General features: G+C 46.2%; 1 protein-coding gene across 1 annotated transcript in view; it reads left to right on the forward strand.

Moving 5' to 3' along the window:
* The first annotated feature begins 5,815 nt into the window (after positions 1–5,815).
* LOC116437367 (E3 ubiquitin-protein ligase UHRF2-like) overlaps positions 5,816–23,158 on the forward strand; it is a 268,869-nt gene continuing 251,526 nt past the window's right edge. Inside the window, 1 exon segment of the mRNA XM_032095036.1 lies at positions 5,816–5,845. Coding sequence (XP_031950927.1) covers positions 5,816–5,845 — 30 coding nt within the window.

Raw genomic sequence — 23,158 nt, forward strand, 5'->3', positions numbered from 1 at the left:
AGTGCCATTAGACGCAGTAACGTTATTTACTGATGGTTCAGGGAAAACACATGGATCAGTGATAACATGGCAGAATGCAACTACAAAAGAATGGGAATCAGATATTCAGATAGTACAAGGTTCACCCCAGATTGTGGAATTAGGAGCAGTCGTTCGAGCATTTCATTTGTTTCAAGAACCATTCAATCTGATTACAGATTCAGCTTACGTAGCAAATATAATTAAAAGACTAGATGGATCATTTTTGAAAGAAGTTGATAATGAGAATCTGTATTCCTATCTTTTGTGTATGAAAAAATTATTAGATCAGAGAGAGCACAAATATTTTACTTCCCACATCAGAGCACACTCTTCTCTTCTGGGATTTTTGGTAGAAGGAAATGCACAAGCAGACAAATTGACCATGGTCATTTCAAACACTTTGCCGAACATTTTTGAACAAGCAAAACTGAGTCATGCATTTTTTCATCAGAACGCACAAGCACTGATGTGGACATTTCGCATTTCTAAAGATCAAGCGAAGGCCATCATAAATGCTTGTCCAGTCTGTCAGCTTGTGCAACCCCCTGTATCCACAGGAGCAGTCAATCCGAGAGGATTGCAGAGCCTGCAATTATGGCAGACAGATGTTAAAAAATACCCATCTTTTGGGAGATTTAAAAATATTCATGTATCTGTGGACACCTTTTCAGGTGCAGTCTTTGCTTCCCTACATGTAGGCGAAACAACGAAACATGCATGTTGACATTTTTTGCAAGCATTTGCATCATTGGGTGTTCCTCAGGAAATTAAAACAGATAATGGTCCAGCTTACAGAGGACGAACCCTTGACACATTTTTGAAAACTTGGGGTGTTCATCACATATTTGGCATTCCTAATTCTTCTACAGGCCAAGCCATCATTGAAAGATCACACTATACCTTAAAATCCCTTTTGGATAAACAGAAAAGGGGGGAAGCAGAGGCTACGCCTCAGATGCAGTTGAACAAAGCTTTGTACATTTTAAACTTCCTGAATAGCTCCTTTTCAGAACCTACTCCACCAATTATCAGGCATTTTTCAAATAGTACTCAGGCAAAATTGAGAGAAAATCCTTTAGTCTTGATCAAAGATTTAGAGACGGGAAAGATCGAGGGTCTGTTTCAACTAATAACTTGGGGCAAAGGGTATGCTTGTGTCTCAACAGGTGCAGGACCAAAGTGGATTCCAGCAAAAAACGTGAAACCTTATTGTCCTGGGTTGCAGTGTATTCTATTACCATCCTCATGAGCTGTTGAAATCAGGTGGGGCAGTGTTTCCTTGCCTCCTCCCCCCAGACTATCTTTCTGTTAATTGCCCATCATTGTCCTGCCGCCTGACTCAGAGATAACTCCCTCCGGACTATCTTCTGTTAATGAGCCTAATCAACACTTGGCCTCATGACTCATCATCCCATTGTGAGATGCTCTACCCAGAGGGAGGAACCAAGCATCCCATCGTGGATATAAGCTGAGGCTGAACACCAGAGACAAGGCCTTTCCACTGGATTTCCAGAGGACAGGAGCTACACAGCCACCACTGGACTTCCTGAGGAAGAGCAGACTGTTTTACTACAGGATCACTGCTTCAGAGGACTGCAGCCACCATTCTGCCAGACTGCTACCACCACCGTGCCTAACAGGGTGTCAGGTTGTACCTTGACTCTGTCAGTTTGACAGTGTTTTCTTTTACTTTTTTCTTCCTTTTCTTTAATTTCCATTAAATTGTTATTCTGACTTGGTGCCTCCCACTGGTTTGTTTTCAAACTAGTACACTTATCAAGTCCAGAAACAAACAGGAATCGACTCCGGGAACAAGGACGTGAGCACGCAGACATGAATCAGTGTCAACACTACTGTTGATGCCACAGACATCAGTGATCTTTCTGTGCAAGAACTGTGGATGGAGTCTTATGTAAAAAGTGGGAAAGTTAATGGTGTAAATTTTGTATGTAAGAGTGTGTTAGAAGTTGTGTTACAGATCAGAGATTCCTATGTGGGATAAAGCTGTTGAGAATGAAGCTCGATCAGGTATTACACTTGTGCCTTATCATCTCATTGATTGCCGTAAGCAATGCAGCTTTCCCAGTGAAACAACCAAAAGAAAATGTCTGGGAGACTTTGGCCAATGCATCAGGGTTAGATACCATCTGTCTAACTCATTCAAGGCCAAAGAAACCATTTTCAACATGTTTGGTCGGTCTACCAGCAGACAAATGGCCACCTTCCAAACATGCTAATCTAAAACTTTCACGATTCAGTTCAAATCCAGTGGAAAGTTGGGATGTTTGGACCAAATCCCTTCCGGAGGCTCCTTACGAACCTCAGGAATTGGAAATTCTTGGTTCAATAAAGACGGAGTTTTGTGCAGTATTCAGTTCTCCAGGGTTGAAACAAAATAAAGACAAGATAGCAGATGTCACTCCAAATTACAAAAGATATAGAAATGCAACATCTTGGTGCAATTCAACAGTAAGGATGAACACACCGTTCAACGAGGATCCATTACAATTGCCACGAGGGATGTTTCTCATTTGTGGAGACAGAATTTGGCCTGCAATCCCCTCAAATGTCAAAGGCGGTCCATGCAGCTTTGGAAAGCTTTCTTTGCTAACGCCTAATGCAAAAATGATAAAAGAATATAAGAGAAGGGAGAAAAGATTTGTTGAGCAATATAAATCTGATTGTAATGACAAATTTGTAGCTTGGAATTTTGGACAAAGGTTTTCTGCAGCTCTCCTTTTACCTGGTGCTGCTGCAGGAGCAGCCTTAAGACAATTGGATCAATTGGGCTGTTGACTAAGTAAGAACTCTCGTGCTGTCTCTCTCGCACTGAGCGATATGTTAACTGATGTTCAGAGTGCGAGACAAGTGACTCTGCAAAACAGAGCAGCAATTGATTATCTTCTGTTAGTACATGGACATGGATGTGAAGAATTTGAAGGTATGTGTTGTATGAATTTCTCGGATCATTCGAAATCCATCCATGAAAGATGGATGGGTGGACTCTTAGATGGATAAGGAATTGTCTGGATGGTTGCATCCAGAGAGTTACAGTCAATGGCTCGGTGTCCAAATGGAAACTGGTAACTGTAGTGGTTTGGTCCAAAATACTCATTACTATTTACCTTCTGTGAGATAAGAATTAGGAGAAAGCAAAGCAGGCACAAAACTTGAAAGAATATAAAGAAGTTTAGTAACAGACCTAAAAGACGGAAAAAAAATATAATAAAATCATACCACACCTTCAGAACTCCTCTCCTCCCCCCACCTTTCCCCCTTCTCCCACTGTTAAAAGACAACCCTTGAGGTGTTCAGTCTGTTTACATGATCTTTGCCAGACAGCGGGGCAGCTTCGGCTGAATCTTCGGCCGTGCCGGAGCGGGGAAAGCCGGGCCATGCAGTCTGCACGTAGCAGAGCTGGGGGGGGGGCCCACAGGTGGAACAGAGCTCATCAGCTCCAGGATGGCTGTGTCCCGGCCCGGGCCTGGCCCGGGCAGGTCCTGGCCTGGAGCCGGCACAGCCCGGCAGGGCCCGCCGGGCCCTGTACGGGCCCAGCCCAGTTACCTGTCCCCCGGCTGGAAGCAAGAGAGCGGGCTTCCCAGGGTTTGTCCATTCTTAAATGTGGACCACAGAGGCGGTCAAAATTCTAAGTGGCTTAAAAATTTGTCAATATTCAAACTAGCCAGTTGATAGGTTCTGTCAGGTCATAGAGGAAGCTGTAAGCACCTCTTTGCAGGAAAATCCAGAGCTATGCTTGCTAACCCATGACAAAGTGGTGTCCCTCAGGGGTTTGTATTGGGACCAGTACTGTTGAATATCTTCATCAGTGACGTGGACAATGGGATTGTGTGCACCCTCAGCAAGTTTGCAGATGACACCAAGCTGAGTGGTGCTTGAGGGAAGGGATGGCATCCAGTGGGACCTTGACAGGCTCGAGAAGTGAAGTTCAACAAGGCCAAGTGCAAGGTTCTGCACATGGTTTGGGGCAATCTCCAGTATCAGTACAGACTGGGGGATGAAGGGATTGAGAGCAGCCCTGTGGAGAAGGACTTGGGGGTACTGGTGGACAAAAAGCTGGATGTGAGCTGGCAACGTGCGCTTGCAGCCCAGAAAGCCAATCATATCATCAAAAGAAGCTTGACCAACAGGTCAAAGGAGGTGATTCTTCCCCGTCAAAGCGGGTCCAGAGGAGGTCCACAGAAATGATCAGAGGGATAGAACACCTCTCCTATGAGAAAAGGCTAAGAGAGTTGAGGATGTTCAGCCTGGAGAAGAGAAGGATCTTTAAAGGTTCCTTCCAACCCAAACCATTTAACGACTGTGTTATTGTTAAAATCTGGGTTTTTTTGCAAGAAATCTCAGCAGCAAGGAGAATGGGAGAACTAGGGGAATCAATCATGAATGTCAAATAGAAAACAATAGGACAAGAATCTATTTTTGACTGCACAATGGATCTAGAGATAAATGCTTTTTGATAGAGCAGCCGATATGGGAGTTGGAACATCTGTCATAAGTAGCGTTGCTTGAGGATATAGTGGGTCTCCCGGAACTGTGAACACATTAAGAGAGCATGTCTTAACCACTACAATTCATGGAAATATGTTAATTTCCTTCATATGGTCAGCCCTTGAATTCCCTTTTATTTAATTTTCAATTTGGTGAGAGTTGAGGTAACTGTACTTCAGGAAATGGATCTGGTGCAAACGTGTTTTAAAGCTTAACATTGCATATACTGTTCCATATGTGGTTCATACTTCTGTTTAAAGCTCCTAGAATCCTAAAATGTTCTGTTCAGCTACTGTATCCCAAGCCTTGATTCATCCAGTTTTGCCTTAGAATCATATAATTATTTAGGTTGGAAAGGACCCTTAAGATCATCGAGTCCAACCATTAATACTGCCAAGTCCACCACTAAACCATGTCCCTAAGTACCATGTCTACACATCTTTTAAATACCTCCAGGGATGGTGACTCCACCACTTCCCCGGGCAGCCTGTTCTGATGCTTGGCAATCCTTTTGTTGAAGACATTTTTCCTAATGTCCAATCTAAACCTCCCCTGGCACAACTTGAGGCCATTTCCTCTCATTACTTGGGAAAAGAGACTGACATCCACCTCACTACAACCTCCTTTCAGGTAGTTGTAGAGAGCAATAAGGTCTCCCCTGAACCTCCTTTTCTCCAGATTAAACAACCCCAGCTCCTCATAAAACCCTTCACCAGCTTTGTTGCTCTTCTTTGGACACACTCCAGGACCTCAATGTCTGTCTTGTATTGAGGGGTTCAAAACTGAACACAGTATTCGAGGCGTGGCCTCACCAATGCTGAGTACAGGTGGATGATCACTTCCCTAGTCCTGCTGGCCATACTATTTCTGATACAAGCCTTGTTGAATCTCATATGATCGTCCTCAGCCCATTACTCCAGTCTGTCCAGATCCCTCTGTCAAACCTTCCTACTCTCCAGCAGATCAAGACTACAGCCCAACTTGGTGTCATCTGCAAACTTACTGAGGGTGCACTCAATCCCCTCATCCAGATCATCAATAAAGATATTAAACAGGACTGGCCCCAGTACTGAGCCCTGGGGAACACCACTTGTGACCAGCCACCAACTGGATGTAACTCTGTTCGCTGCTGCTCTTTGGGCCCAACCATCCAGCCAGTGTTTTGCCCAGCAAAGAGTCCAAGCCATGAGCAGCCAGTTTCTCCAGGAGAATGCTGTGGGAGACAGTGTCAAAGGCTTTACTGAAGTCCAGGTAGACAACATCCACAGCCTTTCCCTCATCCACCAAGATGGTCACCTTTGTCATAGAAGGAGATCAGGTTAGTCAAGCAGGACCTGCCTTTCCTAAACCCATGTTGACTGGGCCTGATCACCTGGTTGTCCTGTACGTGCTGTTTGATGGCACTCAAGATGATCTGCTCCATAACCTTCCCCGGCACCGAGGTCAGGTGCCCTTCAGTGTTAAAAGCATAAGCAAAAACTGTTTACCCATTTAGCTTGGGGACACAGCTCCATACCCCCAGGCCCAACTAGTAGCGAGACTGAGCCTGTATTTCCAGTAGGTCTCACACATATACAATATGCATACATGCACACACAGCTGGTCACACAGCAGAAACACTCAGCATTCACATAAACCCAACCAACACCAATTATCTCATCCTGTTCTCCTCTCTGATTGATCAGGATGAAGGTCTGTAAGTAGGAAATATATACGTATATGCCACGTGGTGTAGCGGGTTCAGTTTGTAACCGGGCAGAAACACCAATTTAAGAAGTGGTTTGGTCCAAAATACTCATTACTGTTTACCTTCTGTGAGATAAGAATTAGGAGAAATGCAAAGCAGGCACCAAACTTGAAAGAATAGAAAGAAGTTTATTAACAGACCTAAAAGAAGAAAAAAAAAATTATACCACACCTTCAGAACTCTTCTCCTCCCCCCACCTTTCTCCCTTCTGCCAGTGACAATGTAAAAAGACAACCCTTGAGATGTTCAGTCTGTTTACCACTTCCATAATAGCCTTGTTCAGTCCATTTAGGAAGAGGAGTCTCTCTTGCCCATGCTATGAAAACATTATCACAACGAGCCAGCCGCCCAGGTTGGTTCTCTGCTCGCATGTGAGTCCCTTCCCCCGACTTGCAGCTTTTCCCACAACTGCTTTCGAGGGTCCACTCTTGAAGTTTTTTGGGGTACAACTTTAAGGTTGAGCCATTCAGAAACAAAAGTTCTCTTCACCCATCTCTGGGAGCATTTCATCTCTAAGAACAGAGGCCCTTCTCCTTCCCTGGGAGCAAAGGGTCTTCCTCCTCTTCATCTTTAGGACTATCTCTGGGAGCATCTCTAGGAACTGAGGTTTTCTCCTTTCCCATGTGGAGCAAAAGTCCTCATCGCTTCCATCTCTCCCTGTCCAAACTTCTCATGAAATTACAGCTGCGTCAGCATCTGCCTATCTCAGCGCAGGTGCTTTTGCTCACAAGTACAAGTTGAACGCTCCACCCCCCATGCCTTCATGAAATTACAACGGGTACTCTGATATATCATAGCTTTACAACAGACTTTCAGCTTTAAGCATCTCCTCTTTCTCTTCCCTCAGGTTTTCAGCTCTTCCCAGCACTAAAAGGGTTAATCTCACCTCGGCCTTGCAGCTGGAATGTTGCTTATCGCTGTTGGTCACATGATCTCTGCCTGACAGTGGTGGGCAGCTTTAGCTGAATCTTGGCCGCAGTGGAGACGGGGGGAGCCGAGCCGCTCTGGCTGCCCACAGCAGGGCTGTGGGGGGGGGGGGGGGGGGTTCCGTGGGTGGAACAGGGCCCATTGGCTCCAGCATGGCTGTGTCCCGGCCTGGCCTGGCTCGAGTAGGGCCTGGGCCGGGCCCGCTGGCCCCCGCACGGGGCCCGCAGCCACCTGTCCCAGCACCGGAAATGAGACAGACCTGTGGGGGGGGGGGTTCTATTCTTAAGTGTGGATCACAGAGGCGGTCACAACTTTAAGCGGCTTAAAGAATTGTCCATATTCAAACTGGCCAGCTGATAGGTTCTGTTAGGTCACAGAGGAAGCTGTAAGCACCCCTTTGCAAGAACATCACTTCCGGGACTATGCTTGCTAACCCATGACACGTGGTTCCCTCCAGTAGCTAGGCTTAGACAGTCTACACAGTAGTTGGCTCCTGGATCCCCGGTCTCCCCAGTTGCTGGTACAGACCTCCCTTGACAACACACCAACGCAGATATGTGTGCCTTGGATTTCTCCAATAATTGGGCATACACACTCAGTCCATCCAGTAGCTGCATCCTTGCTCTCCCCAGTTGCCTCACGCACAGACATGTATAAAGGGGTCTCTTAGTCAACCCCCAGACCCTCTGGTTGGTCCCTCCAGCAGTTGGCCTGAACACCCTGGACCCTCCAGTAGTCAACTACTCCGGTTGTCACATCCCATGAGGCACACATGCACACCTGGCTCCCAAGCCACTTAACCCACTCTCCAGCTAGTTAGGTGGTCATGCACCAACATGCGTACCCTCACTCGCTCCAGTTGCTGGCACCCCAGACACATGGGCCCTTATGACCCGTGATCTGACTCTAGTTGCTGGCATTTAGACCTCCATGCACACATGTACACACAGAATAGAGAGTTCCTTCATCCAGGAAAAGAGGTAAAACGGATTTTAATGAGAAGACAGGACAGACTGTGATGATCAGGTGCAAGGTATGGACAGAGAAGCATACTGACTGACCATCTGCGTACCCATGACCGGGCCCTTTTATCCCTCTGTTTCCCATGCTTGTTTTTCCCAAAACCACATAGATCCTTCCCCCTGCCTTTGCTTCCTCCCCTAAGCATCCTATAATGTCTTGTGTGATCCCCAAATGCTCTTACCTTACATCCCATAATGTGTCCCATATTCCCTAGGCAGTACCTCCCCATCCCCACCCCAGTCTACAGGTGATCCAGAGAGCCTCTCCCATTGACTCATCTTAGAATCATAAACTCATTTAGGTTGGAAAAGACCTTTAAGATCATCAAGTCCAACCATCACCATCTTGGCACCATCTTTGATGGGTGTCACCCCTGGACAACGACAATGGGACTGAAGCTCTCCTGGGACAGGAGAGGAGCTGGGGCAGGGTGTCCCTTACTCTGACTGTGCTATCGGAGTTCCCCTGCCCGCCATTGTGCCTCTGCGCTCCCTCCTGGGTGTGTGTGGAGATGAACCTTCGATGGGCTGATGGTTCTCCTGCAATAGGCCTGGGCAGATTATTCTTTAGGTTCCCCCACTTGCCATTGTTCCTCTGGAGACAAGCTTTTTTTATCACATAACCTAACAGGGTGCTCTTTTCTTCCAAGAATGACTGCTACATTCATAAAAGCTGGTTTAAAATTTTCACTTAACTTTCTGAGTTGTAAAAGCTGTTTGGAGGTATGTCCAAATACATAGCCTGGGTGACTAGACCTGTGGTGCTCAAATTAATGTTGGGATCATGCTCTGTTTATATACTATGGGTGGATACCGACAGCTTTTTGATTTGGTTTTCTGGTGATATTCTTTATTGCAGCTCTGTTACTCTAAGGCTTCTCTGAAGCACCCTTGAAAGCAAGAGAAATACAGCTCTTGGCCAGGTAAATGCATTGGCCAAGTGCTATACTTCTGTACGAGACCGTTACTTGATGCAACTTTTGACCGGAGGAAAGCCTTCATTGAGTATATTCAACAGGGAACTCTCCTGCTGTGTGCTCAAGGAATCAAAAATCCTGAACTCCTTAACTTCTGGAAAAGGTTAGATGGAAGTGACAATCCCAGCAAACTTCTTGCATGGCAGGAAGAGCGAGTTCTGTACATAAATCATGAGACTGAGTATAGTAGAAATTCCAAAAGCTCCACTGAACTTATGTGGACACCCAATGGGGAGTTCTAGGTTCCTTTAATTTATTCAAAATAACGTTCTTTATGATGGGTTTAGTGTGGACAACTTCTACAAAGGACCCTTAACCAAAGTTTTCTTATTCAACTTGAATCTATCCTTATGTCTTTTCTGTTCAAGAACTATTTTAGGGAGCACGTAAAGCCTGGGCAGATTAAGATTTACCATCACCTATTCTTCTCAAGTTTAAAACCAAACAACCCCCCCTCTACTACACTCTCTATGTAGCTTCATCTTAATTGTTAGATGCAGGTATTATAGTAGAGAGTGCGTGTGTGTGTGTGTGTGTGCATGGCAGTGGGGTTCAGAAGATCAAAGGATCTTGTCTGGGATCCTGCTCCAGTATTTGAACACCCTCATGGATAATAAAAACAAACAAGCAAACTCCTAATATCTAAACAGAATTTCCCATGTTCCAACATGTGTCCTTTACCTCTCATCCTATTACTGTGCACCTCTGAGAAGAGTCTGGCTCCATTTTCTCTGTATACTCTGGTCAGGTAGTTGCAAACAGAAATAATGGCTCCTGGCACCTTCTCTTCTGAAGGGTGAACAAACCCAGCTCTGTCTTGGGGTGACTTTGTGATGTGTATCCCCTATCGCTGCCCCATGCCCAGAAAATTAATTTTGTGCCTTTCTGTGCCTTTAAACTGAGCCTGAGAGGGGGGAGGAAAACCTGAGCAAAACTTCTTCAAAGCAGTTTGCAGCTTGTTCAAGGGCACACAGAGATAGAGACTTTTTTTTCAGCTGTGGCAGGAGAGCGAGAGTGGGGAAGGCACCCGGCTTGCTTTCGGCCAGTTTTTTCAGCTCCTTTTTCTTTCTCCGGAGAGAGATGGAGAGTTGAACTTTTGTTTTTCTGGGACTTTGTTTTTTCCCTTTTTTTTTCTCTGCTGGACTGTTTCAACATCAGAATACATCAGGAGGAATTTCCACTGAGGCCTTGGCCCTGGAGGTGGGCCCACCACCCCATCCCAGCTCCAAGGAGGGGGAGAGAGAGATCTACGGAAGGACTCTGAAATTTTGCCAGGTTTCTCTCAGCAGAGCGAGAGGTTTTATTATTTAGCATCATTATCCCTTTTCCTGTGTGTTTGTTAAATAAATAGTTTTTATCTCTTTCACTTTCCTTCGAGGAAAATTTATTTTTTTCCTGAACCTGGTGGGGGAGGGATGGTTGTAACCTGCCTTCTCTCAGAGGATATATTTCTAGATTTGGCCAAACCGGCACAAGCTCTCAGCATCTCTTTGCATGTCATGTGCTCGAGGCCTCTGACCATCTTGGTGACCCTCTGCTGGGCTTGCCCTTGATAATTTGAAACATTATTGACAGGCTGAGAAAGTTGAAGCTGTTCAACCTGGAGAAGAGAAGGTTGCATGGAGACCTCATAGCAACTTTCCAGCATCTGAAGGGCGCCTACAAGGAAGCCGGAGAGGGAATCTTCATCAGGAACTGTAGTGACAGGACAAGGGGGAATGGCTCCAAACTTAAAGAGTGGGTTTACATTTGATGTTAGGAAGAAATTCTTTACTGTGAGGCTGGTGAGGCACTGGAACAGGTTGCCCAGAGAAGTTGTGGATGCCCCATCCCTGGCAGTGTTTGAGGTGAGGTTGGATGGGGCTTTGAGCAACCTGGTCTAATGGAAGGTGTCCCCGCCTATGGCAGGGAGTTTGGGACCAGATGATCTTTAAGGTCCCTTCCAACCCAAACCATTCTATGATTTTATGATTTTACTGTCACATTACCTCCGCTTTCCTTTGAAACGTTTAGAGGCGCTATACCCTTATTTTCACTGCAACAGAAGCTTATATCAGTCTTCATAAGAAACAAGACAATAACAATACCAAAACTTAAAGATGTAGCAGTATGCAGTATAATATTCAGTTACCATGGAAGTTTGCTTAAGTGAGTCATGCAAAAATGCTTCCAAGATTTCAGCCCAAACCACTACTGCAAACTCACTAGTAAGAATACAGAACTAATTATCACCAAATAAATTAACCAGCATACATTCAGAAGTGAAAAAAAGATATTACATGCAAGTATACAGCATAGATATTTACAGGAAGTGACCAACTAGACTCCATCTTATTTCTTCAGAAAGAGAACCTTGAAATGAGAAGGGCCTGAGGAAAGACATATTACTAGCATGCAAAGAGCCATACAATAAAGAAATTAAAGAAGCATCAATAAACTCTAAAATGTCAGAATAGAAAACAAAACTAAGATAGACAAGCAACATATAAGGCCATATGTTGTAAAGCTGATGCCAGACTGCCATCTAATCTGAGGAAGGCCTTCCTTGCACAAAAGAAAAAAATAAGGCGCAATCAAGAATAAAAAAAAATATATATAGCCCATTTCCACCGCACAACAGAGTGCAGTACAGACACCCCAATTTAGTGCTGGTGATGCCTTTCCATGCTGGGCCCTTGTCTGGGGGTGACTTTGTGATGTGTATCCCCTATCGCTGCCCCATGCCCAGAAAATTAATTTTGTGCCTTTCTGTGCCTTTAAACTGAGCCTGAGAGGGGGGAGGAAAACCTGAGCAAAACTTCTTCAAAGCAGTTTGCAGCTTGTTCAAGGGCACACAGAGATAGAGATTTTTTTTTCAGCTGCGGCAGGAGAGCGAGAGTGGGGAAGGCACCCTGCTTGCTTTCGGCCAGTTTCTTCAGCTCCTTTTTCTTTCTCCGGAGAGAGATGGAGAGTTGAACTTTTGTTTTCCTGGGACTTTGTTTTTTCCCTTTTTTCCTCTGCTGGACTGTTTCAACATTAGAATACATCGGGAGGAATTTCCACCGAGGCCTTGGCCCTGGAGGTGGGCCCACCACCCCATCCCAGCTCCAAGGAGGGGGAGAGAGAGATCTATGGACGGACTCTGAAATTTTGCCAGGTTTCTCTCAGCAGAGCGAGAGGTTTTATTATTTAGCATTATTATCCTTTTCCCGTGTGTTTGTTAAATAAATAGTTTTTATCTCTTTCACTTTCCTTCGAGGAAAAAGTTTCTTTTTTTCCCGAACCTGGTGGGGGAGGGATGGTTGTAACCTGCCTTCTCTCAGAGGATATATTTCTAGATTTGGCCAAAACGGCCAAATTCCTGGTCACAGTCCTAGATCATCGCTCCGGCCCCTCTATAGCTCGCCGGCAGAGAGAGGGGCAAAGCAAGATGTGTTTCAACCCAAGATTGCGAGTTTCAAGGTCTTTAGGGTCCCTTCGTGGTCGCCAGCAACTGATGCCTTTTCCTGATCTTAAAATCAAGAGGCATACACGGTTAGAAGGGAAAAAGGGATTTTACCTTGGTATTTATTTTAAGGATCCTTAGGTGCACTACGTCCAGGTCGAATGCACCTCAATGCACACCGCAATGCACACCCCAAAAGATCTGGTATAACATTATAGGTCTTACTAATTAGCATATCTATCAAAAATTCCCCAATGAGAGGCTCGAATGAGCCCCCCTCCCCAAGGAACCTTCCCCTGGATGGTTCTATCTTAGTTTACAAAATGTGTTCTGGAGAGGACTTTGGGGTCTGGGGCACACTGATCCCTAACTACGAAGCTTCTAAAATGTTTAGTCTCCTAGCTTGACAAACAAGTCCAAGAATGTAGGCTAAAAACCACTGAGAATACAGAAGTTGTAAAAGGGTATAACAGGGGTATAAAAGAAAATGCAAAAAATCATCATGGCATCACTGGAACTAGAATAATATAGTTGTATTAGTGCAGTGTCATTTCCGGGAGAGTTAAGTAGCTCTGGCAGCAATGCTAATTACCCAATGAACAATGCTACTGTAGTCCAGCTATATTTCTCTCAGAACCATGGTATCAGCTAATTCCTGATACCATGCCATTACAATTTTTTTTTTTGGCGCATATACGTATATATATGAGTGGGAGCTAGTCCATTTGGAAAGTGCTACAGAGCAAAATACTTTGGAAGGCTACTAAATATAGGTATCAGTGTCAAATTTCATCTTTTTTTTTTTCTATTTCTTCTTTTTAGTAATACTTTGAAGTACTTAGTCTCTTCCCAAGGGTCTCAATTACTACTGTCTGGGCTGGACAGGAATGAAAATATTCAAATCATGCAAGAAAAGGCAAATATTTTAACGTCCTTAGGTTTTGCTAAGGAAAAAATAGTTGATAAAACTATTTCATAGAATCATAGAATGGCTGAGTTTGGAAGGGACCTTAAAGACCATCTAGTTCCAACCCCTCTGCTGTATATGGGGACACCTTCCACTAGACCAGGTTGCTCAGAGCTCCATCCAGCCTGGCCTTGAACACTGCCAGGGATGGTGATGCCATGATGATTTTTTGTCTTTTCTTTTATACCCGTTATACCTTTTTACAACTTCTGTATTCTCAGTGCTTTTTGCCTACATTCTTGGACTTGTTTGTCAAGCTAAGAGACTAAACATTTTAGAAGCTTCGTAGTTAGGGATCAGTGTGCCCCAGACCCCAAAGTCCTCTCCAGAACACATTTTGTAAACTAAGATAGAACCATCCAGGGGAAGGTTCCTTGGGGAGGGGGGGCGCTCATTCGAGCCTCTCATTGGGGAATTTTTGATAGATGTGCTAATTAGTAAGACCTATAATGTTATACCAGATCTTTTGGGGTGTGCATTGCGGTGTGCATTGAGGTGCATTCGACCTGGACGTAGTGCACCTAAGGATCCTTAAAATAAATACCAAGGTAAAATCCCTTTTTCCCTTCTAACCGTGTTTGACTCTTTATTTTAAGACCAGTAAAAGGCATCAATGGGACATCCACAGCTTCTCTGGGCAACCTGTTCCAGTACCTCACCAGCCTCACAGTAAAGAATTTGTTCCTAATATCTAATCTAAACCTACTCTCTTTCAGTTTGAAGCCATTTCCCCTTGTCCTGTCACTACATGCCCTATTAAAAAGTCCCTCTCCAGCTTTCTTGTAGACTCCCTTCAGGTACTGGGAGGCCGCAATTAGGTCACTCTGAAGCCTTCTCTCTTCCAGGCATTTGTGCTAATATGCCGTAATTCACTGGCACAGCAAGTGACAAGCAATATTTCAAAGCACCTAAGACTTAATCCTTGATTGTGTAGACTAGGAGTCCAATGTGTGCAATATTTTCTATGCAAATTATTGTACTGATGCATAGCCACCTAATGGAGATATAGAAGGTATTGCCATTTCATTCAGCAATCATGATGATACATATACCATCACGACTATCAGAAAAATGTCTTCATTGCCATAGTACACGTGTCAAAGCTGCTGATGTTGTGTATTTTGTCAAGTAGTAAACTTGCTGTCAAAGCACACCTCAAAGTGTATCCCTGGAAGACCAATTCAGTATCAAAGACCAAAACAGCCAGATAACTAGCTCCCTAATAGACTAAAACAACAGCAAAGTTGATCATACTAAACTTATCTGCTACAGGGGAGCACCTATCTAACCACTAAGCAAGTTTGCAGAGCACAGCTAAGAGACTTGGCAGCTGTCAAGGCAGGGGGCACAAAGGAGGCCCAGAAAGTGCTCCAGAGACAGTATAGGAACTGCTTAAAGCTGTGTGACAATGGCAGTGACATGCCACAGAACTCAGTCCCCAGCACTGGGTGGAGCAAGTAGTCCTGGTATGGCAGAGAGCTTGACTCAGACACAGAGCCCTGGAGGGAGGACCCTTTAAGCTACCATTATGTTGCAGTGGGGATTCTGTAACAGGAGGATGCATCTGCCCAGGTTTGGGGCTGGAGGGAGTGCCTGGGGCCTCTCCCTGGGAGTGGGGGTGATGGTGGCATCACCTGTGAGAGACATGCTCTGGTCAAGGCACTGAGTTGGCAGATAAAGGAGCTATGGGAGGAGGGGTGCAAGCTGTGTGGCATTGAGGAGGATGAGCAGGAGGTGGACAGGGTCTTCACAGAGACTCTACAGAGGTGAGCCTGAGCCACATGATGCAAAGAAGGAGGGATAGCTAGTGGTTATGCTTGAACGAGAGCAGGATGGACATGCCCAGGTGTGTGTGTGTGTAAGGGGTATAGGGGTGTGGAGCTGGAAGCTTGTGACTTCTGGCAGCAGAAGAAAGGCTCCTTCCCTACCTGCAGATCTGAATTTACAGAACCGGTAGAGTACCTTGGTAGTCAAAGAGGAGAAACCAGCTCTGAGGGAGGCTTCAGAGCCAGCTGGGCCCGAACTGTTGTGGTAGGTTGACCTTGGCTGGCTGCCAGATGCCCACCCAGCTTCTCTCTCATTCCCCCTCCTCAGGAGGACAGAGGGAGAAAATAAGATGAAAAAGCTTGTGGGTTGAGATAAAGATAGGGAGATCACTTACCAATTACCATCACGGGCAAAAAACAGACTTGACTTGGGAAAAAATGAAATTTAATTTTCTTGTCCATTACAAGAGAGTTGGATGGTGAGAAACAAAACCAAAAATTAAAACAACATCTTTCCCCCACCCCATCCAGGCTCAACTTCACTCCTTCATTCCTGACTCCTCTACACCCACCTCCCCACCCCCCTGAGCAGTACAGGGATATGGGGATTTGGGGGTTGCAGTCAGTTAATAACACTTTGTCTCTGCCACTCCTTCCTTCTCACACTTTTTCCCTGCTCCAGCACGGGGTCCCACCCACAGGCTACATGGAAATACCTGCTCCACTGTGGTCTTTTCCATGGGCCGCAGCAGAAGATCTGCTCCAGCACCTGGAGCACCTCCTCCCCCTCCTTCTCTGCCCTCGGTGTTCACAGGGACGTTTCTCAGACTTTTTTTCCTCACTCTTCTCCGCCATGCGTCGTTTTGCACTTTCTTAAATATGCTTTCGTAGAGGCACCACCAGCTTCACTGATTGTCTCAGCTCTGGCCTGCAGTGGGTTTGTTGTGGAGCTGGCTGGAACCAACTGTGTCTGGCACAGGGCAGCCCCTGATCTCTTCTCACAGAAGCCACCCCTGCAGTCCCACTCCTAGCTACCAAAACCTTGCCCTGGTACACCCAATAGAACTGTGGCATTAGCACCAAGAGGGAACATTGGATGACTGCAGTTGGAGTCTCCCTTCTGCAGGGGATCCATCTGCTGACCAGACATAGGATCATAGAATAATTCAGGTTGGAAGGGACCTCAGAAGGGTCCTAGTCCAACATCCTGCTCAAAGCAGGGTCAAGGCTGCATTCAGGCCAGGTTGCTCAGGGCTTTATCCAGTCAGATCTTGAAAACATCCAAAACCAGAGATTGCATAACCCCTCTGGGCAACCTGCTCTACTGTTTGATTGACTTCATTGTGAAAAAGGTTTCTCTTCATATTCAGTCAGAGCCTCTCTTATTTCAGCTTATTCCCATTGCCTCTCATCCTCCCATCATGCACCACTATGAAGAGCCTGGTTCTGTCTTCTTGTAGGAAAGAATCTATCACAGGAGGTTTGTTGCTTGCTGGAGGCCCAGATACAGGATACTACAGGGAGGCTGCCAAGGCTCGTCCAGTCCTTTGACCTGTCACCCCTTACTGCTCATTTGTGTGGATGCTGCTAACACTGCAAAAAAGAGACTGACCTAGACCAAATCACAAGTGACAACAGAGGTCTGGGAACAAGGGTGAAGTACATGGGAGCCCAAGTGTTCTTCTCAATACTGCAGGTGAAGGGAAAAGGCTCCAGTAGGAGCAGATGCATTCTATAGGTCAACACCTGGCTGCACAGCTAGTGTCCATGGGATCCTAATTGATTGATGAGGACTGCTGAAAAAGAACAAGAGACACCTGACAAAGTGGGGCATCTTTGCCAGCATGGGGAGAAGGACTTTGAGCTAGGTCTGACAGGTCATGATGACCAAAGTCTGAAGAGAAATAAAGGAACAGAGGCACGGAGAAAGCACCCAGGGGACAGGTAGGCCCTCACTTTCCCTGTGAAAGCAGCACAAAGTGGGAACCCATCTCAAGTGCCTTCACATAAAAGTATGCAGCATGGAGGGAGGACACACATGACAAAACCAAGAGAAGTCAATATTCTGGGCATGGTAGCAGGGCTCTGTTCTCATGGGGATTACAGAGAAGTGGGGAATAGGTCACATAAACGAAGTGCAGCCATGGATGGATGAAGCTCTTCAGAAAGGACGGGACAATAGGCAGGGAGAGGTTGTGCTCTGTGCAAAGGAGTAGCTCAAACACACACAGCTTTGCCTTGGAGCAGGGGAGGAGCCAGTCAAGAGAATGTGAGTACAAGTCAGAGAACAGACCAACACAGGTGATGCCTGAGTGTACTAGTTTGGACTGGGATAGAGTTAAATTTCTTCATAGTAGCCTGTATGAGGCTATGTTTTGGATTTGTGCTGAAAACAGTGTTGATAACACAGGAGTGTTTTAGTTATTGCTGAGCAGGGCTTACATAGCATCAAGGCCTTTTCCGCTTCTCATGCTGCCCCACCAGCAAGTAGGCTGGGAGCGGACAAGAAGCAGGGAGGGGACACAGCTGGGACAGCTGACCCCAACTGACCAAAGGGATATTCCAGACCATATGATGTCATGCTCAGCAATAAAAGCTGGGGGAAGAAGGAGGAATTGGGGGACATTTGGAGTTACGGGGTATATCTTCCCAAGCAACTGTTATGCATGATGGAACCCTGCTTTCCTGGAAATGGCTGAACACCTGCCTGCCCATGTGAAGTAGCGAGTGAATTCCTTATTTTGCTTTTTGCTTGCGTGCACGGTTTTTGCTTTCCCTCTTAAACTGTCTTTATCTCAACCCACAAGTTTTCTCACTTTTACCCTTCTGATTCTCCCCCCATCCCACTGAATGGGGAGCAAGCGAGCAGCTCTGTGGTGCTTAGTTGCTGGCCAGGGTTAAACCACGACACTGGGGAGATGTCTGCTGTAGAGCACCTGATCAAGAGGAAGTAGAGGAAGCCTTCTTTACACTACTGGGAAAAGTCCACACGATCACAGGCCCTGGTATTCACAAGGGACTTTGACCACACCAGTATCTGATGGAGAGGCAACATGAAAGGACAAGAAACAATTGTGGAAGTTTTTGGAGTGTGTTGAATACAAACTCTTGATGGAGATAATGAGCCAACTAGGGAAAAATGTTGGACCTGTCACCCACAAACAAAGAACAGGTTGGGGACATAAAAGTCGATGGCACCCATAGCAACAGCCATGATGAGGATGAAGATCCTGAAAGAAGTGAGCAAGACACATCGCAAAATTACAACTCTGGACTTCAGGAGAGCAGATTTTGGCTTGTTAAAGGACTTTCTTGGCAGAATGCTATGATAGACTGTCCTAAAGGGCAAAGAGCTCAGGAGGGCTGGTTGATCCTCAAAAAGACAACTTCCTCAAAGCACAAGAATAATCCACTCAGACATGCAGGAAGTCGAGCAAGCATGGCAGAAGGCCGGCATAGATGAACAGGGGCTTCCTGACTAAGCTCAAAGACAAAAAAGAAGTACACAGAAGGTGGGAGCAGGGAATGGCTCCCCAGGAGGAATATGGAGATGTATGCAAGGATTTAGTTTAGCCAAAGCTTGGCTGGAGTTGAAACTAGCAAGAAATGTGAATAGCAACAAGAAGGGCTATTATAAGTACAGCATCAGCAAAAGAAAGGCTAAGGAAAACATGTGCCCACTGCTCACCGGAGTATGGAATGTAAGGACATCAAAAAGACTAAGGAACTTGGTGCCTTCCTTGCCTCAGTTTTTTACAGGTAAGGTTGGCCCTCAGGTCTCCCAGATTCCTGAACCTAGTGGCAGACTCTGGGCCAAGGAAGTATTACTCACTGCAGAGGAAGACTGAGTTAGGGAGCGCTTCAGCCAACTGGACATACACGAGTCCATGGAACCAGACAAGATGACCCTGAGGGTTCCTGATGACTGGAAAGAGGCAAACATCACACCTATCTCAAGAAGGAGAATTCAAGGAGATAAAGACTGGTAAAACTCACCTCAGTGAAGCAGAGCTGCTTCCTATGCAGTCAACCTCCAGCCTGTACTGTTGCACAGGGTTAGTCCAGCCCAGGTGCAGGATTTGGTATTTGTTTTTGTTGAACTTCATGAGGTTCCCGTCAGCACGTTTCTCCAGACTGTCCAGATCCCTCTGAAAGTCAGCCCTGCCCTCCCGCACACTGACTGCTCCCCTGCCAATTTTGGTGTCATCTGCAGATTTCCCAAGAGTATACTTTGTCCCCTCATCCAGGTTGTTAATGAAGACATTAAACAGTATTGGTTCTAGTACTGATCCCTGAGGGACCCCACTAGTTACTGGGCCCCAGCTGGACTTTGCACCGCCGATCACAACTCTGAGCCCATGTATGCCATCTGATCCCATGAGCTTGTGTATGTCCAAGTGGGTTAAGTGGTTTCTAACTCTTTCCTCCTCTACTGGGGCTACTACTTCACTCCCCCAGACTCTGCTAGGATGCTCAGGGACCTGGGAGGCCTGAGGGAAGACCTTACCAGTGAAAACTGAGGCAAAAAAAGGCATCGAGTACCTCAGCCTTTTCCCTATTGCTTGTTGCAAGGTGCCCTGCCCTACTGAACAATGAGCTCATGCTCTCCTTAAGTCTTCATTTTGGTACTGATGTACTTAGAAAAACCTTTCTTGTTGCCCTTCACCTCCCTTGCTAGGTTCAACTCCAGCTGAGCTTTGGCTTTCCTGACTGCATTTCTACTTGCACACGCAGCGCCTTTATATTCCTCCCAAGTAGCATGCCCCTGCTTCTACCTCCTGTGTACTTCCTTTATTTGTGTCTGAGCGCAGTCAGGAGTTTCCTGTTCATCCATGCTGGATTTCTGCCACACTTGCTTGACTTCCTGTACATTGCAAATGGACCGTTCTTGTGCTCTGAGGAGTTTGTCCTTGGAGATCAACCTGCTCTCCTGGGTACCCTTGCCCTCTAGGGCAATTTCCTCTGGGATCCTGCCAAGCTGGTCTCTGAATAGGCCAAACCCTGCTCTTCTGAAGTCCAGGGTTGTAATTCTGCTGTTTATCTTGATCATGCCTCTCAGGATCTTAAACTCCACAGTCTCACGGTCACTGCAGCCAAGGCTGCCCTCGACCTTCACACCATCAACCAGTTTTTCATAAGATCATAAAATGTTGTCCTTCCTTGTTTGTGAGTAGCAGGTCCAACAGTGCATTTTCACTAGTCAGTTCACTGATCACTCGCATCAAGAAATAGTCTTCTATACACTCCAGAAGTCTCCTGGATTGTTTGCCCCCTGCTGTATTGTCCTTCCAGCAGATACTGGAGTGCTTAAATGAGTACGAGGGCATGTGACTGTGAAGATTTCTCCAGCTGCCTAAAGAAGACTTCATTTACCTCTTCTTCTGGATCAGGAGGTCTGTAGCAGACAGCTAGTACAGCATCACCTGTGATGGTCTGTCTTCTAATCTTTTCTCACAAGCTTTCAGCTGCTTTGTCACCTGTCCTAAGGTAAAGTTCCATGCATTCAAGCCGCCCCTTTGTGTAGAGCTTAACCCCTCCTCCTCCTCGCCTGTCCACCCTATCTTTCCTGAAAAGCCTTCGTCACTCCATTGGAGCACTCCAATCAGGAGAGCTATCCCACCACGCCTCCATAATCCAAATGAGGCGATAGCTCTGCAACTGTGTACAGACTTCTAATTCCTCCTGCTTGTTCCCCATGCTATATGTGTTTCTGTTCAGGCTTTTGAGATGGGCCCCGAGTCATGCTGGTTTTACAGGGTAAGTGTGAGAGCCTCTCCTGTCATGCTGTCCCCCAGATATGTTTGTTCTGCCCCTTGTGCCTTCATTTGTCTTCAGGTTAGAGTAACCCTCCCCTGGCATACCTACTTTAAAGCCCACCTCACTCAGTTAGCAAGCCTGTTTGCAAAAACACTCTTGTCCCACTTTGTCAGATGTATCCCACCCCTGCTTGGTAGTCCTTGCTGCTCAAAAAGTGTCCCATGGCCATAGGAGCCAAAGCCTTGCCTGTGACACCAGCCACACAGCCAAGTATTGACCCACTAGATGAGTCTACTTATACCTGAGCCTTTCTTCCTCACTGGCAGTATTGAGAATACCACCTGGGTCCCCATGCCCTTCACCCTCGCCCCCAGAGTTCTGTAGGCACTTGTGAAATACTCCAGGTTACCCCTGGCAGTAACATTGGTGCCCACGTGGAAGTGCAGGAAGGGGTAATAGTCTGAGAGCCAGACAAGCCTTGGCAGTCCCTCTGCAACATCACAGATCCTGGCTCCTGGCAAGCAAAAAAACCTCCAGAGACATCAGCTTGGGTCAGCAGATAGGTGTCTCCTGTCCAGCATGGGAGGGGGACTCCAATCACTGTCACTTTCCTTTTTCCCTTTGTGCAGACACAAGGTTTGGGCTCAGTTGGCTCTGATGCATACCCGGAAGGGTCTTGTTTGTCCTCATCGGTGCCCAGGACACTATGCCCAGGGCAGTTGCAGGTCTGCCGGTGGAGCAGGAGCCTTTCTTCCATTTGCCAGAAGTCACAAGCTTCCAGCCTTCTCCATCTTGACAGCCACCCTCAGCTCCCTGTTTGACCATGATCTTTAGTTGTCCTTCCTTCCTTGCTGTGTGTGGCTCAGGTCATTGTCTCTGCAGAGTTTCTGCAAAGACCCTGTCAATCTCCTCATAGTCCTCCCTGATGATTTGCAGTCTGCTCACTTCTTCCTGCATCTCCTTCACCCTGGTGACTCAACACCTTGACCAGAGCACATCTCTCACAGGAGATGCCACCACTGCCTGCAGTCCCACAGAGAGGCCTCAGGCACTCTCTGCAGCCCGAGACCTGGGAAGTGCCATCCTCCCACCCTGTCCCAACTGTTTGGATCGGGGTCTCCAGTGTGCCAAGGGCATCATCACCAGTCAGTACTGGGGAGCGTGCCCTGCTTCATGTTGAGATCATCGCTGCACAATCTCCAAGCAGCCTCACACAGTCCTCAGCATAAGTGCCTGTCCCCTCTGTACCACAGTTGTGCTAATAACTGGTGCAACAACTACCATGTCACTATCTGCTGCTCTCTGTGAGGCGGATCCTCCCTAATCAGGAGTCGGCCTTTCTATGTGCAACCTGCTGTGCAAACTGAGAGCAGCCTCTGCAGCATCCCAGGCGCCCTGCACCACAAACTGCCCCTGCTAGTGGCTGCATCTCTGTTTGCAGTGCTCTGGGCTGCTGTGCTCCCTAAGAAGCAACTAAATAACAAAATCATTGCATGATTTGTAAAGGCTAGGAATGTCTAAGTGTTTGGAAGATGTCATCTTTTTCTTGTACTTGTAGATGCGCAGTATACTGAAAGAGTGATGACAGATGCACCAAGTGTAGCTGTTTATTGGTGGTGCATCAATCAAAAGACGTTAATGAGGCCCTAGGTTTTAGAAGTATGCTAAACAGGAAGAAAAAATGGAAGTGAATTTTACTAAGGGAACCTGACTGTTTTCTAAATTACTCGAGTTAGAAGAGCTAGTGGAATGAAAAAATCTGTTATTCCTGCTCTAAACCAAGTTATTCTTGTTTTAGTACATATTCTAATATCCTTTCAGAGTCATTAATGACGTATATGAAATACAGCTTTAGTTATTTGCCTATCGACTTCATAAATGTAAATTCTGTACTGATGTCTTGGGGTGACCTTATGATGTGTATCCCATATCACTGCCTATGCCTAGAAATTAAGTTTTGTGCTTTTCTATGCCTCTAAACTGAGCCTGAGAGGGGGAAGGAAAAAACTGAGCAAAACTTTTTCAAAGCAGTTTGCAGATTGTT

Source organism: Corvus moneduloides, chromosome W, assembly GCF_009650955.1.
Source record: "Corvus moneduloides isolate bCorMon1 chromosome W, bCorMon1.pri, whole genome shotgun sequence".
NCBI classification, from domain to species: domain Eukaryota; kingdom Metazoa; phylum Chordata; class Aves; order Passeriformes; family Corvidae; genus Corvus; species Corvus moneduloides.